The sequence below is a fragment of the Microtus pennsylvanicus genome, chromosome 1, assembly GCF_037038515.1.
Source record: "Microtus pennsylvanicus isolate mMicPen1 chromosome 1, mMicPen1.hap1, whole genome shotgun sequence".
Lineage (NCBI taxonomy): Eukaryota > Metazoa > Chordata > Mammalia > Rodentia > Cricetidae > Microtus > Microtus pennsylvanicus.
The window spans coordinates 176,096,006-176,114,464 of NC_134579.1; the positions used below are offsets into that span (position 1 = coordinate 176,096,006).

The 18,459-nt window shown below is 41.4% G+C and overlaps 1 protein-coding gene across 1 annotated transcript in view; it reads left to right on the forward strand.

The window, feature by feature from the left end:
- Slc35f1 (solute carrier family 35 member F1) overlaps positions 1-15,629 on the forward strand; it is a 427,852-nt gene extending 412,223 nt beyond the window's left edge. The window contains exon 8 of the mRNA XM_075945837.1: positions 12,265-15,629. Coding sequence (XP_075801952.1) covers positions 12,265-12,489 — 225 coding nt within the window. The 3' untranslated portion in view covers positions 12,490-15,629. The remainder of the gene's footprint in view (positions 1-12,264) is intronic.
- Positions 15,630-18,459: the final 2,830 nt, after the last annotated feature.

An 18,459-nucleotide genomic window follows, 5' to 3' on the forward strand; every position in this document is an offset into this window, starting at 1 on the left:
CACAGAGTAAACCCCTTGACTACTACAGTCTTTTTTACCGAACTCTAGGAAATGGAAATCTCCATGAGCAAGGCTTTCTATCAATTCCTCAGGCCAAGTGGAAATGTCTGTTCGTCATATAAAAGATAATGGCAGAAATCCATTTTTAGCTCTCTATTGCGGCACTCATGTGTGAAATTACCCACAGGGGAGGATATTTGCCTGTAAAGCAACTTTATAGGGACTGGCTGCACAAACTCTAACACCAAATGAATTGGTTTTGCAAACCAAACAGAAGGCCTCATAAACCAAATGGGAGCTGCAGTCCTGACAAAGACTTACTGTGGGTGACAATGTTAGGCATGGAGACAGACTAGGAACCCGTGGTTGCTGCACTCCAACAATACAGTTGATTCCCAGAGAATAAATAACTTTCTGAATAGTAAATCATAATAACACCTTCGTTTTCCAATTTGAATAGACAAGCCGTTTGACATTGTAACGTACGTACTTGGTCTTTTCGTTTCTATGCTGATAATATTAGCAGGAAATTGAGTTTTGAATTATCCAGAAAAAGAATGCTTGAAGGCATTAGGGGAAGTGTTCATTGTGTCTAGAAACAACTGATTTTGGCGCCTGTGAGAAGAGGGTGTACAGTGTCCTCATTTGGTATCTTTCAAGGTATTTATAGAAGAAAGAAGTTGTTGCAACATTGAAGGAGCAAGAGTCAGTTCTTTTGTTTTTCCCACAAAAAGTGAGAGAAAGGAAAGAGGGGAAGTAAGCTGAGACAGCAATAGGCTGCCACTCGGGCAGTTGTAAAGTACTTGACAAAATGCTCGTCTCTTGCCAGATCATTTATTTTCATTTAGTAAACCCAGAAGTCCAACTTTAATATTTTTAATAGGCTGAATAATAACAAAAATGGTTGTGTTAGTTTAGTTCACAGACAAGACTAGGCAGTCCCACATCAGTGTGTTTGTGTTTGTGTGTCTCTGGAGCCAGGCCTGTCTGGCTTCCTTGGCTCGACTAGCAATTGGCACGGACCAGTGTGTAGAGGTCAAGCGCAGGCAGAGCCTTCCCTCAGAGGATCACAAGAAGGTCACAGCTTTGAGCATTCCCAGAACTGGCCACCAGTCTCTCACGGCTCTGTACCCAACAACTGTCCCTTGAGGCTAAATGTGTGGCCCCCTGGGGCCACTGAGAAACACAAGACTGCAGAGTGACTCCTGTTACTGAGCCAACTTCCCCCTCAACCCCAGGACATACAGTAGGTTGACTATTTCCCTTTCAAGTGAATACTCTTACAAGGTGTCCTCCTAAAATCTCTGTGTAAAGTAGGGGCTCAACAGACAAGGACTCCCCTTGAGGTGGCCATCACTAGAACACCATCACATCCAACTAATGAGTCACAGTTTTCATTGGCATTTTGCCTTAGTCTTTGAAGTGTCTTTATTCAACTCTGATACTCAAGACCAAATTAGCAATCATCCTATGCTTTAAAATTCTTACATTAACTTATTTTGGGGGGTGCACATGCCACAGCACCTGTCCTGAGAGCAGAGGACAACTTTCAGGAATCAGTTCTCTCTTCCACCATGTGGGTTCCAGAGATTAGACATGGGTCTTCACAGGTAGTAGCAGGCTCCTACACTGAGCCATCTCACTGCCGCCCTCAACTTTCTTCTTAAATAACTTTATATAAATATATTGAAAACCATTTCAACTACTAGTTCTTCAAAATTAGACATGTGCCCATAAAATAGAACACAATATATTCGAACACTTGTGAAGATTTACTTCTGTCTACCATCTTAGTCAGAGAAGATGCTGCCAGACTAGGGACGCCTTTTAAAATTATATTTGTATTTACTGTTTGAGAATTTTTTCTTCTGTCCAATGTATTTTGGTCACACCAACTTCCTATATCCCTTCCTCCAATATCCTTTAGTCACCTCAACCCCCCTCTCAACTTGATCTTATCTTCCTTTTATTTTTTATATCTAATTATATATTTATATGTATATTATATATATGCCCATATGTGCATAGAAAATGTATGTGATATTGTCTTTTGAAGCATGCCAACCAACCAGTGGTCATATACACAAGAAAACATATTCTTTCTCCCCTATGGTCATCGTCTTCCAATAGCTGCTCATCTAGGGGTGGAACAGAATGAGCTCCTCCCCATCTAGGTTAATGGGAAATCTATGTTTTCATGATTCATGAACCATTTTTTTAAGAATTTCATACATGGATATTCTATGTTTATTTTATTTCCAATTTTCCTTCTTCCGATTTCAACTCCTTCCCTGACATCCCTCCCCGTCACAGCCTCCTCTCAAATTCAAGGTCTCCTCTTTTGTAACTGCCTGTTAAAATGAGCAAGTCAATGCATGAGAATAGCAGAATATCATCAGGAATCATTGCATTGACTGTGTTTCTCCAGTCATACTTGGTTCTATCCTAGGTCTCTGGGATATCCCACCTCTGGGTTTTGGCCCTCAGGGGTGAACTTCCTCTCAGGGTACTGGTCTTCATCTGAGCCCATTGCTTGTTGGTACCCAGCACACCTTGTAAGCAGGACAAATTGTAGGTTGAAGGATTTGTGGCTGTATTGGTATCCCAATACCTGCATTGGAAGTCTAGCCTGTCACCCGAGAGGCTTCATTCAGTAACTGATGGATACAGATGCAGAGACCCACAGTCCAACATTAGGGGGATCTTGGGGGATGCTGCAGAAGAGGGGGGAGAAGGATTGTAGGACCCAGTAGTGTCAAGGATGCCACAAGAAAACCTACAGAAGCAACTAACCTGGGCTCATATCAGGGAACTTGCAAAGGACTGGCCTCAGCAATCTGCATATAAGTTACAGTTGTGTAATGTGGTCTTCTTATGAGACCCCTAACCCTGAGAGCAGGGCTGTCTTTGACTCTGATACCTGCTTCTAAAACCCATCCCTCCTACTGGATTGTCTCATCCAGCCTTTAAAGAAGAGGAGGAGCCTAGTCTCACTGAAACTTGGTATACCTTGACTGACTGATATTCATGGAGGCCTGTTCCTACCTGAAGAGAAACAGTGGAGGATGAGTGGATGGGGGCAGGGGTGGTAGAAGGGAAGTGGAAGGGAGGAATTAGGTGGAGGGGAACTTTGGTTGGGAGGTAGAAGCAAACAATTTAGCAGGTCATCTTCTCTAAATGGAAATGCTTATCAGAAGTTTTTAAATTCACACTGACATAGTTCATCTCCTTGGGATTGGCCGGTCTGTGGCATTTATTGTTCTTCTTATTTATGGTAGTGCTGCTTTCTGAAGCATCAGTTAAGCAAGCAGGTTCCCAAATGTTACCCTCATAGATGTTAAAAAATATGGGGATATGAGCATCCTTTTAAAAGAGTGAACTGGGCAGTCACTAGAAAGTATTTCATTATTGTACTCACATATCCACCACATAGGTAAAGGCACCAAAGGGCACATCTAAGATTAATAAATATCACTGATTTCATTTTTGCACAGTCTTTTTACATGGTTCGACAGGCATGCTTCCTCGGACAGCATGCTCAGATCAACCAGAACTCCAAAAGGGCAGCCTGCCATTTGAACTTTAACATTATTCTTGAGCCATGGTGTAAGATGCTCCTTTTGCTTTTCTGTAGACAGCCTGGGGAGTACCTAGAGACTGGAAGCAGCATTGAGGCAGGATACTCTCCTCTCAAAGGCAGGCAAATCTCATCAGATCTGCAGTAGGGATACCAGGTGTGTGTGTGTGTGTGTGTGTGTGTGTGTGTGTGTGTGTGTGAGAGAGAGAGAGAGAGAGAGAGAGAGAGAGAGAGAGAGAGAGAGAGAGAGAGAGAGAGAAAGAGAGAGAGAGAGAGAGAGAGAACGTAGATCAAAGATATGTTGGTTTAATTTGGATAAAAGAAAGGCAAATAATATTTTTATCCAGTCCTACTGTCTCCTTTACTCTTAGCTATTAAGAAATTTTAAATACCTTTTCCTTCTTTAAAATTGTAACCTGATTTGTCTCCCTCATTCCAAGTACATTAAATTCTGTGCTTCTTTGATCTCTATGTGAGATATAAATCTCTCTTGTGCCTTCATCATCTGAATCAATTAAAACAGGATGCCTGTAATGTAGGAGGTCCTTCTTTCTATGTGTTGCTTTTATTGGTTAATGAATAAAGAACTGGCTTGGCCTATAGCATGGGAGAAGGAAGGCAGAGTTAGAGACACCATGGAGCCGCCACTGGAGACAGATGTGCTGAAACTTTGCTGGTAGGCCACGACCTTGTGGTGATATGCAGATTAATAGAAATGGATTAAATTAATATGTAAGAGTTAGCCAATAAGAAGCTAGAGATAATGGGCCAAGCAGTGATTTAATTAATACAGTTTCTCTGGGATTATTTTGGTTCTGGGCTGCTGGGACGAACAAGCGGCCTGCTGCTACAGCCCTGTATCCTAGGCTGGCTTCATACTCACTGTATATCCAAAGCAGACTTTGGTTAGAAGTGTTTCTCACCACATCCCTTATGCATTTCTAGCTTTTGAACCCAGGGCTTCAAGCACCCTAGACAAGCACGGAGCAAGTGAGCTATATCCCCAGCCCTGCCCCTTCCTTGTCATCCTCCTCCTCATCATTTCCTCCTCCTCTTCCTGTTCTTCTGTGTTTCCTCATATGTATCCAATGCTCTACTCTTAAGTCTTACTTCCATCTTGTCCCTTTCCCAAGGGACCTCAGTATTATTTTCCAATCCCCCTTCTTTCCTCATGAGTAATAATCATCTTGGATATGAAAGCTGTCATGCACTTAGGAAATGCGGATTCTAAAGCAGTCTCTTACACTTTATTCCCCTCTGAGCACTGCCCATGTTCTGCTCTGGGGACCTCTACTGATTTTCTAGACAAGCATCGGAAGCGCAGCTGCCCTTGAAGCAATTTCCCCCTTCCTCACGTCTTGCCAGGGATGTGCTGTCTGTTGAATGTAATCAATGTAGAATGTATACAACAGTGCGTTTCACTATGCTTTATTTGGGGTTTGATGTAGGGATTTTATTGTTTTGTTTCAGGCAGGGTCTCCCTATGTAGTCCTGGCTGTCTGAGAACTCACTACTTAGACAGGCTGCCTGGGACTGTACCTCTGCCTCTGCTTCCTGATTCTGGGATTGAAGGAGGGCACAACCATGCCTGACTCATTATGACATTCTCACACACACACACACACACACACACACACACACACACACACAACGTATATTATACAACACATTTCACTACTTTCTCTTTCCCCCATCTCACTAGACCACCTCATCTTCCCAATTGCTCCCCTTCTACTTCTGCGTCTTTTTAAGGTCTGAATTCCTAATACAATAGAAAATGTGTAGTGTTTATCTGAGTCCAGCTTATTGTCTTAACATGAAAACCTCCAATTCTATAAGGCTGAATAATATTCCATAGGTGTGAAATACAGAGATGAATATATAGCTAGGCCATGCAGTAATTCTAGTTTTGATTTCATAAGAGTTCTCTGCATTTATTTTCATAGGGACTGTACTAAGTTATATCCCCACTGACGGTGAATGAGAGTTCTTTTCCCCAAAACACAAACCTTTGCCAGTATTTGCCTCTCTCTCCCCCTCCCCGTGTTTGTGTGTGTGTGTGTGTGTGTAATATGTGTGTGTATTCAAACGTCCACATGTCTGCATTATCTGTAATTTCTCCTACTGTTGATTGTTAGGTTGATTCCAATATAAGATAATGTAAGATAATTATTTTATTTTACTAAGATTTGCTTCATGGTCTAAGGTATGGTTAATAGAAATACCATTTACTTTTAGAATTTAAGTTATATCAGTCTATGCTCTCTGCCTGCATGGTTCATTGTCACTTAGATTTTCTTTATAAATAACCTGACACTCCTCTCTTGTAACCTCCAGTGTTCTTTCTTCTGTGTTCTTACCGCGTTAACCGCAACAGCACTGGGGAAGACAATATTCTAGTCTTGTGTATTCGGGGCTCTGAGCGTCTCTCACGCTTGGCTGTCTCTTTCACTCCCTGTTGCTTCGGCTTCAGGTTTTTAGGGTGTGTTATCCATGCTTCTTACTTTGCACCTTAGCTTTTTTTTTCTGTCTCACAGATTTGCAGGTTTGGTCTCTTCATCAGGTCTTGAATATTTAAATATTGTTGTCAGGATCTTTTTCTTTGTTGCTATATGATTGCAGGTCCTCTTGTTTTCTATGCCTGTTACTGTTCCCCTACCAGACCCTGTCTATTCATGACGCTTTTCACTAGTTTGCTTGATCTATTGGACTTCTTATTTCAAAACTTTTCATTTTCCCCTGAATCTCAATTTTCACTTGGAATTCCTTGTTCAAATTTCTGAATCCTTCATCTCGGTTTTTGATTGGCTTATTTCCTTCATTCATCTTCTTGATTCCTTGTCCGGCCATCTTTAAAAGCAGACTCTTAAGTTTTATGCTCAGCATTGTGATGATATTAATCCATTTGCATACAGTTATTATAGATGATGAAGTTTGGAGTCTATTGTGGCCTGGCTTTCTCACCTTTCTTGTGTTCCATGTCATAACATCTGTGCCTATTGTGTCTTATCTGGATTTGTATGTGGATTTTCCCAGAGAGCAGCTTTCTCCTGAGGCCCCACCACCCAGCACTGCTCAGTGAGGAGCTAATAAACTCTTGTAACAGCAATACCACAAAGTAGATTATGTGTATATTTTTCAGTAAATGTAGCAAAAATAATTTCTTTTTAATGGTTTGTCTTATTTACATTTATGAATGTGTTTTTCACATGTATGTTTGTGCAACCCATATATGTCTGGTGCATGAAGAGGTCAGAAGAGACTGTCAGGTCTCCTGGAACTGGATCAGCCACCATGTAGGGGCTGGGAACTGAACCCAGATCCTCTGCAAGAGCAAGTGCTCTTAACCACTGAGCTATTTCTCTAGCCCCCATAAAAAATAAATTGAAGAAAGCTAATAAACCACCCAGAATATTAGAATAGAAAGTGACAAAAAATAACCTAAAAGTAAGAAGTTAAAAATTAATAAGATAATAATAATAATAAGTGTGTCATACAAATAAAAATAAAACAAGTTCAAATAAAGAAAGAGAAATAGATGAATAGGAAGGAACACAAGGAAGAGAAAGAGAAAGGATCAAGAAATTGTAAACTATCAACATACAAAATGAAAAACTGCATAGATGGAATTTAGTAAGAGTGTGACGAGGACAAAACATTTAAGCATAGTGCTTTTAAAGATTAAATTCAAAAATACTAAAAATGATAGTAAGAAGAAAAAGTGTTCTTATAATTTGAGGTGCTTATGTTTGTATCCTCAAATACTGGAGTCTGCCAGTCTGAGGGAGAGAATGGCCCCTGTCTGTTCCCACTCTGTAAATTGATGCAGTATGTGAGCTGAAACTGGGCTGTTAAAACTTAGTTGTCAGAGTCATTCATTTAGACACTTTCTGATGTTTGAGGAGCTACTGCGGATCTTAGTGAGCTCTGTGACTTGCAGTGTCTTCCCACACCCACACCCTGGGGGGCTGGACACTCAGGGCTGTCAAATATCCAAGTTAAAGTACATCAGAGAGATGAGAAAACAGAACACCGAGCTCCTCCTTGAAGGAAGAGCGCTGAGGAAAACCAACTCTCCACCTGCTGGTCTCAGCGCTTTCAAATCCTGCTCAGCAACAAACTCTCTAAGAGAGGAACAGTCTGCTGGATCTGGGCTTAGAGTTCTAGGTCCCACTCAGCCACAAATCACCTGTGTCAGGGAGGCAGTTTCCAAGACGACACAGTTCACAGCCCTTAGTCACCATAGTAACCTATGCTTGGTAGGGCTATGTCCCCTCTAAGAGTTCACTCTTAGAGAGTGAGGCCACTGTCAGTGTACCCTTCAGAGTCCCAGTTCCCTGCCGCTTCATCTTCTTTTGGGAATCTCTATCAGGCTGCTCTCCTATACAACAGCCTCCCAAACTGCTGTAAACCTTCCAGACAAGGCTGCAGGGTGGACCCTAACTATGTGACTTGAGGTTGTCACTTTTTTTCAAGCCCCAAAGTAATTTCAAACAACAGGTCCCCTCCTCAGGAGGGTAAATGACAACAGCCCTTTGAGATACAGGAGTAATGGAACAGATTTCTTTACAGTACTGCGCTGCTAAACCTCAAAAGTCACTGTCAGTGGGATTTAAACCAAATGCCACCGGTTAAAGACTGGCAATAACCGTGACTTTCCTGTGGTTAGGATGGTGGGTGAGTCTTGTCCTCAGGGTTGCCTATAATCACCAGGCTTACCTGTGACCATGGTTTCATCTTCTCTTTCACCTAGGAAGCTGTGGGCTATTTTCTGTATCATCATCTTTTCATTTGTTCTTTCTTTACAATTTTCTTTTCACCCTTTTCTTCCCATTTCTCATTCTCAATTTCTCCCTCCTACCTACTTCGCTCCCCTTCTCCCTCCCTCTTTTTTAGAATACAAACTTTCTTTAATTATCCCAACTCTTCTCATTTGCAGAATTTCATGGTGGAAACTGATAACTTACCAACTTCCTCCAGAAACCCTGCTATATTTATCATTGTACTCTAGAATTTTAAAATCTTTATATTTATGTAGGTTGAAGGCTATCGAATTTGTAGGTTTATTAAAATTCAACTTACACACGTCTGATGCCAAAACTAAAGTGAAAATTTGGTCTGCCCTTAGCAATGTTCTGATTGCAACATTAACTAAATACAATCATATGGTTGCTCTCTAGAATCTGAGTTTAATGCCCAGCTGAAGAGGCTTAGAACTAGCCATGCTGGCTACTCCATCACGAGGACTTGCATTGAACAATACAGAGATATTCTTACCACACCCAGAGTTTTCCAGACCTTTTCAAAAACAAAGAGCCATCAAGACAGAAACAGCCTTTGGGGACACCAGTGCTGACACAGGCCTTGTTTTTGGCCTCTTTAAGTGACTTGACAGATAAAATACTGGCCGTCTGTCCTATCACACAACATACAGGATGATCTAAAGGCCTCCACTGGCTAAGGAGATGACCACAGAGTACCCTCTGGCAGCCCTTTCTCAATGGAAACAAGCCTCTGCCTGATATGTGCCTGTTCGTAGTGTGGAACACTCTTAGCCTCTCATGGTCCGAGAAAGTTTGCTGTTTGCTTGTGGAGCAGAAAGTATATACAGGTTGCAGTCAGTAAGTTAGGCACTCTAGACCACAGGGAAGCTTTGTTTGCCTGATTAGGTTCTTGAAGGAAATGTTCCATAAATGTGCTGTCCAGAGCTATAGGTTAGCCCATTACGTACCTATATACAAATTCTTATTCTTTTTCTATGAGGCTAAAAAGACAGGAGGGAATGACATATCTTGCCTTGTAAAAAAATATGTTAAACATTTCTGTCACTATTTGTGACATCCAATATTTATCCTGATTAATCCCAATGCTTGCCTGGCTGTTCCCTTGGGGGGAAATGAAAACTCTACCATCTATTAATAAAACCTCTTGGACGACTTCCACCATGATCCTGTTATATGGAGTTCCATCCTATCCATCTTTTGAAAAAAAAAAAAGAGTGAGTTCTGTATGGATTGGATGGAAGTGAACTGGAAATACACTATGTGCTGTCATTCAGAAGCTAGGCCCTGCTTTAGATTTATGGCTCGGTCTTATCATTTTACATCCGGGAGACACCTGATCCTTATAAATGATACAGCTACACCAGTGGCAACGACACCAATATGAATCGTGTGTCTGTGGCAAGGTGGCTATCCCAACTGTTTTACCTGTTTAATACGATTTTTAGAGTTACAGGCATTGATTGATGTGGAAGCATGAAACTGAAAAGTACAAGAAATTTGTCAAGACTTACAGCTAGTAAGGAGTAGAGCTAAGACTTAACTCTGGTTTGAGGGCTAGAAGGTACCAGTAACCACAAAGTCCCATTGCTGGTCTCCCTGTTTTCATGTACAGCAATGGCAATAGGCACCTAAGGCTATGAAACAAAAATACATGAGCAGAGTAGCAAAAGTCATTCATAAAATATTCAAAATGATGATAATGTTAGACACAAAGCCATTCGACGCACTAAGGGCCAGCTGGAGGATGAGATTCTTGGACCTAGGGTTCAGGAGGTGAGTGCAGAGATGAGCAGGCTTTCTGAGGTCATGAGGACTGGCGCTGGGATACTCATCTTTCCCTGACTCAAAAAAAAAAAAACTGTGACTCAAAGAACAAGGCCCATTTATTTTCATTAAGGAAACCCTAATTAATTATTTCAAGTTAATTAAGTGGATCTGCTCCAAGTTGAGTTTAGTATATAAATCCCCGTTCCAAAGTGTTACCATCTGGCCTGAATGTGAAAAAATAAGGGGACTGGGGAACAAAGTGAGGAGTGCTGTAGAAAGAAAATCAGAAACTAGCCTTTAGTCTTAGCCTCCTTGGCCCTGCAGAAAGAGAAGGGTGGAGAGAAAGCACACTCTGAAAGATGTTTAGCCACTGGGGCAATTTTTTTCTGTATATCATCGTCAAAATTGTCTCTTCTATCGCTGAAGCAGCATCCTTTTAGCTGGCTTATAATCACCATGTAGCTTCTCCCAACTCCCTGGAGCACCTTCCTCTCCTCTGCACTTGTAGCTTCACTGATCTTTGTCTGTTTACTAGTTGCTACTTCTAGAGTATGATTATAGAAAGTAGACACCACGTTAAACCTAAAATAGACCTCTTCCGTAATAGACGGAGAATGTGGTGCCTTAGTTACTTTTCCATTGATGTGATAAGACACCATGATCAAGGCAACGTAAAAGGGAAAGCATTTATTTGGGACTTACCATTGTAAAGAACGAGTCCATGATCATGATGGCAGAAAGCATGGCTTCAGGCAGGCGGGCGTGGCTCTGAAGCTGTAGCTGGGAACTCCCACACCTTAGACGACAACCATGAAGCAGAGAGAGCTAACTGGAAATGGTCCTGATTGAAGTGACACACTTCCTCCAAGAAGGCCACACCTCCTAATCCTTCCCAAACTCGGGTAATCAAATATAAGAGCCTATGGTGGCCATTCTCATTCAAACCACCACAGTGGCCAAGACAGGGTTGATGGCAACTGACTGAAGTGAGGTCTGGCGTCTCCTTGTTGTATGGTGTTGCTTTGTGCTCTCTATACTTCTGTTTCTTCAGGGACTAGTACATTCTTGTTGGGAAAGAGCCAGGCTTTTGTGGGGTTTTTTGTTTTTGTTTTTCCATTTCTATTTCCCTAGTACACAACTGCATGTTTCAGGTACAGGAACTATAGTAAGAAATCATGAAGGGGTAAGTGAATGACTGAATAAAGGGTAAAAGCGAAAGGGGGTAACAGAGCGAAACAAGAAACCTGGCAACACTCGCCCTTTGACCTTATTCTCCTCTGATAAACTTCCCAATGAAGCTTCTCAAGAAGGTCCAAGGTCATAATTTTTCAAAAGTATTCTTGACATTATAAACCTTTACCAACCACTCTTCCAACACACACACACACAGAGACACACACAGACACATGCATGCATTCATGCACGCACACACACACACACACACACTCGCACACACCCCAAAGCAACAAAACAAACAAAATGAAAATGAAAAACCCTCTAAAGTATCAAGAAAATTGTTGAGAAAGAACATAGTCCATACAGGCCTATTTGGTTTGCTTTTTGATGAGTAGGGCAGGGATGCCACATTTTACTGTTTCTCTCTGTTCAAGGATAATCTAATTTTGCAGTGATAGTTACTGAAGTCAATAACAGGTCGTACAGGGGAGTGAAATCAAGTCTGCCTTGGATGACGGTGAAACCGAGTGCCCTGCCACAGCTGTCAGTGAGGGCGTCCCCGCTTGTAGCTTCATTATGCCCTGAAATGAAATATCTATATCTCTTCTGGGTTTAGTGAGGCCACAGACAACCGAGCCTTTACAGAGTGATATTGGAGAATTTTTGCTTTGAATTTGATATATCCTAATTTGTGCTTAACTACCCTTCCCAAGCAATTCAGGTTCTCAGATGGGCATTTCAGGGACAATTAGCTAAATGCTCCTCTCATTAGCCACAGCACCTAGGAAGAGACAAAGGGAATCAATAAGACAAAGCCAGTTTAGGAGGGCATTCGCTTTCCATCAAAAGGACCTCATCAAGTTGCAGGTTCCTGCAGGAGGTTGCTTCTCCCCGCCCAGACCTCATTAACCCGTCAGTGGCTAAGTTTTGCTCCTCAGTCACCTTTCTGTTCTGCTTTAGTTTTCAGGACTTTACCTCCTGTCCTTCTTCACCATCCTCATCGGGCTAGTGCTCTACTCCTCCACCTCCACGTACATAGCCCAGGACCCCCGAGTGTACAAGCAGTTCCGTAACCCTTCGGGACCCGTTGTGGACTTACCCAGCACGGCTCAGGTGGAGCCTTCAGTCACCTATACCAGCCTGGGCCAGGAGACAGAAGAAGAGCCCCACGTACGTGTGGCCTAGGGTGAGGCCTGCCCTGCCCACTGAGGACAAGTCAGAGGCCACGTGTTCGCTCATCATCTCTGTATTGTACATAGAGAAAGGTATTTAGTAGGTGCAGTTTCACAGGTGGACTGCAAGGTAGCTAATCTTCCTTTTGTTAAAGGAAACCAGCGGATGACCACTGGGGACACAGTCTTCAATCCACCTGGCTCAGAAAGAGGCTTTGATAGTGTGTATCCTGACCCAGCCCCCACCCTTGCATTAATTACTGTGAAATTTTTTGAATCAAGAGCAAGTATTATTGTTACTATGATTTTTATTATCGTTGTTACTGTTATTACACCGACTTTCAGAAGGAGGTTTTGTATTCCTGATGGGAATTCTTGCCAGACCCTCGCGTAATCAGCCTACATCCCTCTTTTCTATGGCAAGCCACTTTTTAAGAATCATACCTTTTGTTTTGTTTTTGCACAGACTATATGAGTGATGCATGCCATAGAATCTCTACCCCCTCAGAAGTTCCCTCATCCTGGTGACCTTGTGGCTAATGGTTTCCTCTGTCACCTGTTGGATTGCCTGCTCAATAAGGATTTTGTGCTATGACCTTTGTGGGGAGGGGAAACTGACCATGTAATTCTCTATTCTAGGAATAGATATTAAACAAACATTTTAGCCTTTTTATATTTCATTTTCTGCTTACTCCAGGCCATTGGCTTTCTTTTCAGCCAGGAGATTCATCTGATCAAGCCCTGTAACTACAGGATAAAAATTCTCCCATTTTTGTGGCTTACAGGAAACCCTCTAAATAAAACCACTAATGTTTAGGGGGTGGATGTTTTAAAATTTCTTCTGGCCTTTCGTGTATCTCTCTCCTCAAACATTGGTTTCTGTTTTAATTTTTTTCTTAGTGATGTCATGGAAATTTACCAAAGTACTGGAAAAGCCATGGCCTCTTAGTTACATAGTACCTTTCTGGCAGTATGTCAGCATGGACAGACATTATCTTTATTGTGGGGCATCACTGCTTATGCCACCTCTTAGAGCAAGGAACAATCCTTGTTTATAGTTCATGTTCTGGTCCCTTACTAGTGGTAAAGATGTTACCATTGAAAAGTCTGGCATTTTGGTCACATTTGATGCCCCTCTAATAGCAGAGTATATGGATAAGCAGTCATACACAGATGATGCAACAGCATCCCAATATAGCTTGATACATCGCTAGTCTAATCAGCTCTGTTGTCTCAAGAATATCTCTCCTGACCCCACCACAGGAAATTGAGAATTCTGTAATTCAGAATCGATTCCATGTGTCAGTGTGAAAGCGCTCGCTCTGTAGCCTGGCTGACTCCAATTCAGAAGGATCCTTGATGGAGTTATGGGCTTTTATAAATGTTCATGAAATTGAGACAATTGAAGTCAATATATTTTAATCAAGCAAGCAAAAAATAATAAAAACCTAGTTGGGGGGGTCTCATAAAGTAAGAATAGATTACAAAGTAAGGCCTGAACAAGGCCTGAACATCATAGGCTCCCAAGCTGTTTTACCCGACTTCTGTGAAGAGTCATCATGGTCCCCTTTGACAAATCTCATAAGAACAACACATATCCAGAGTAATCAATGCACTTGAAAACTGTAACTCAGTTAAAAAAAAATGTTTTTCATTGAACCATATAGCTTTTCTCCTAAAGTATTGTTTAGTCCTGACCTTGGAGAAAGGAAGAAAAGTTGTTTTCTGATATGTACACTTCATGTTAGATTACCCCATGGAAACAATTTTTTTCTTTTACTGGGATGGGGTAGGCATCGGGAGAAAGGCTTGGGCTAAAGTTACACATCACATCCTACAACTTTGCCAGCACTTTCTCTCTGCTGCCGTTTAAACCAATTAAATACCTTTCTCTGAATACTTTGTCCATTCAGATCCGAAGACCTCTAAAGACTGTGCTTCTATTTTTGTGTTTACATTCCTTTGTTTTGCATAATTTACTTGATTTGTTGCATTTTTAGTATTTATTTTAAGCCAAATGTCTTTGTCTTTTTGATTCATTTTTATGGCTCTAATTTGTACACACGCGGTAAACTCTTATGAGAAACAAGTGGCTGAAATTGTTTCCAAGTCCATTCAGCGGGCTAGGAACATTTTTAAAGTTTGAAAAGGTTTGCAATTAATTGATGGCTGAAGGTTGCCGTTTGGACCATTTTTAGGATGTTTTTATTGACTCCAGTGTACAGAAACCAAGTGTGACTATCAAGATGAATTCACTGTGTACTTTTTGTCATTGGATGCCCTTGTGATCAGACATTCATGCCACTGGGTTACTTCACCCATGGTGGTTTAAATCCATTTATAAAGCTGGTAACTTTGGCTGTCCAAGATCCGAACTGATTCTTAAGGGAAAAAAAGACAAAAGGTTTCAAAGAACCATGTTTTCAGTATGGAAACATTGGTGGTTTGAGAGTGGGGTGGGAAGTGGGAATAGGGTAACATTAACTGTAGCCGTTTTAGTTTCTGGGATTCTGTAACCTCAGTAGACAACCAGGAAGAAATTCATCATCCTAATCCACCACTCTTCTCTCTTCCATGAATGAGAACAGTCCTTTGTATGATTGTTGACGAGGGACAAACCACAGCTCTCTTCAACCTTGCCCGAGATGAGCGGTGGCTTTCACTTCCTCACTGGAAACTTGACTGGGGGCAGAGCTTGCCTTGGTCGGATCTCTCCACAGCTTCAAATACATATCCAGGTAGACCAAGCAATGGATAACTTTGCACCACTGTGTCCCATCAAAACGTTTCAATGTTTAGTTTAGGTATTGCTAACTTGTGCTATTAACCTTTGGACGAGCTTGTAGTATTGTTTGTTTGGGATTTCTTTTTGATTTGTAACTATTTAGTACTCCCCAGCTAGTTATCAGTACAGAGTTTACCCCATGGGTAGGAGTCTTATCTTCACACCACATCACGAAGCACACTAATCCTGACACTACAAGGGAAAATATGAACCAAAATATAAACAAAAAGGAAAAAGAACTTTACACTGGGAAGCTGAACAAGCAATCCACATTTTCTATTTGCATGCTCCCCCATGGACTGGCTGTGGCAGTGTAACACCTGTACAATGTTTTCAAATAAAATAAATGCTTTCTGAAAGCACCATGCTTCTGGCTCTCTTGTGTGTTTGTCTGCACTATGACAACCATGACAGCAGCTCCCTTGAGATGTTCGAAATAGCAACAACAGCAGCGAACCCAGCACACGTCAAAATAAAAACCAGAGAGAAAATAGCTCCAAATTAGGTATGCCATAGTCTCTAAACCATAGTTTCAAGAAGTCGAATTAAATGCATTTGTAATTTGCCTTAGGATGCTAAAAAAAAAAAAAGGTGTTGAGATACAATTTCCAAGTCCACATGGGAAACTCATTCAGGATAATGGAAAGCTACCCCTGAGAAACGGTTTCTTATAAAGAGGAAAGTTCTGGGCACTGCCCTGGGCACAGCAGCAGACCTAACCATGAGTATTCTTCCAGACCAGGACAGTCATGAAGCAGAGAGTGCCACGATTCCTGCTCAGAACTTAGAGAGAACCAACACCACTTCTCCCCAGCTAACTGCTTTCAGCTTTCCGGTCATTGAGTGTCCAGAGCAGAGAGTCTATGCATTTGCCCTGTTTGTACACCCTTGTCACTTACGTTCACAACCAGACCTTCAAAAATAGATAAACCAGGATGGCTGTAGATTCAAAGTATTTATAGACTGATTCTTTTTTTCAGCAAAGAGGGACAACCCTACACCAAGTGCTTTGTAAAACACCTTACAAAGTGAAGACTAGCAACAGGTAGTTAGCACAATAAATAATTTGCTTCAAAAATACCTTTCCTTGTAGAGCTTTCTTTGACAACTACTTCATTTTATTTAGGAAGCTCCTTGATCAACAATGAAATAAAGTTGAACTTCAGCCCAGTCCTGTGTCCAAATGTCCAGCAGTTTCAAAAGATTGGATCCAAACCACCATCGACAATTAATGTGTGTGTTGTGTTCCATGCCCAATGAGTTGTCATTTTCATAAGAGAAAGAACCTAATTTCCTATCTACTCGGGTGCTCCTGCAATAGCAAGACAAGGCAGCATCAGAATTTCATAGCCATTCAAGAGAAGGAAAACAAAATAAACAAACAAAGTAACACTAAAATTCACAGGCCAGCTGTCATTGATTAGATTGTCTTTATGCCTCACAAGAAAATGAGCTATAAAATGTGATATAAAAGTCTGACACAGATCCAGCTAATCTGCTCAGTGCCCAGCAAAACACCTGGCACGTAGAAGCCATTTATCCATCTTATTTGACTAGAATCTACCTTCAAAACCATAAATGCAAAGCATAAGCATAAGCAATTCTATTACAAAATGTTGCCTTTTTTCTCTGATAAATTTCTCATTCCTGGAATTGCAAAAAAATCAACCTGTCCACTCTAGTTCCTGCTCCTAGGAAATCAAATATTAATATTTAAAGACCTTTAGGCTCGGAGTTGAGGTAAGAAACAACAGGATTCTTTCCCTTTCAAATAGTGCTTTGTATTTATATCATACCTTCTTAATTGTGCATACCAATCACACGTCTTCCTTCTTTTTGTTTGTGATATCCTTCCTTTTTTCTCGTTTCTACAACTAAAGGGTTTTCTAGGGTCCATCTAGGAAGGATTTAAAAAAAAAAAATCTATTGCAGCTGGAAAGCCCTGGCACTTCCAGGTGGCCCGCACTGAGACTCATGAAGACCGACACGGAGTTTCACTCAAATCCCCTCCAAACATGATAGCATAATGATGATAAAGGCCAATTATGATCAGAGGGAGCTGGTCTTGTGGAACAGACTACAATCAATATTAGCACTATCCACCTTGATGGACAAAAGGCTGTGGTGGACAAGAAAAAAGTCTGTAAAAGCATGAAAATGAGCTTGTTCATTGAGTGTTAGCAATAGAGCTGGGGCAGTCTCACAAACTAAAGGATCATTTCACCACAGGAAAGACAAATACTATTTTACATACTGAAAAGCAACCATCCTGAACTCACTGCCTCAAGCTGACGGTGCAAGTTAAAAGTCTCGCCTACAGATGTATGATCTACAAAAACATTAAGTAGGCTGAGCACATGATTCATTATATCATCTACTAACCCTTTCAATACGAAGGCAGACATTGATTGCTATACATAGATAATAGGGGTAGATCTGGTCTGTGCTAATCAATCTGGGAATATAGTCACACTGTCTTTAAGACAAGCTGGTTCATCCCTACCTCTGCAAGCTGGCAGCACAGCATATAGCCACGTCTTCCTGCCACTGGATAGCATTGAGTCAGAAAAGGAGGGCAAAGCTGCCCACCTGCTCACAGGGGTAAGCTATTTCTGAGTTTCCTGAGTTCTCTTTAGTGTTCCCACTTTTGTGTAGGTCTCCTGTGAGTAAGCACGGCTGCTGGAAGTTCAAGAGATCAACGACCATTTCGTTCCTGTGAATAGGGATCCAAAACAATGGTAAAAGATTTTACTACCATTATAGATAACCCTTACTATTGATTCTGAAAGCAAACCCTGTTTTCTCTAGTGGGATCCTGGAGAGCACCTCTAGTCTGGGCTCCCATTTGACTATTCAGGTATCTATAGTCAGGAGTAGCATCTCAGGGGCAACATCACCAATATCATCACTGTTGTTCTGCTGCTCTAATGTGAGCTTAAAGAAGGATGCTTTGCTGGCCTTATTCAGAAGCAAATTACAGCAGAGACTGACACACCCATACACTTCGAGAAGTGTGGAATGATGAATGAGTGTGTGTGTGTAAATGAACTCATGCTCCATAGGGAAAAAGGTCAATTCCCAGAGGCAAAAAAAAATAGATAATGGACTTGAACTCCTCTTCACTTAACATTTTCCAAACAGCACACACAAATACTAAATCTAGGACTTCAAGCTTGAGACTGTAGCATGGGGTGATAA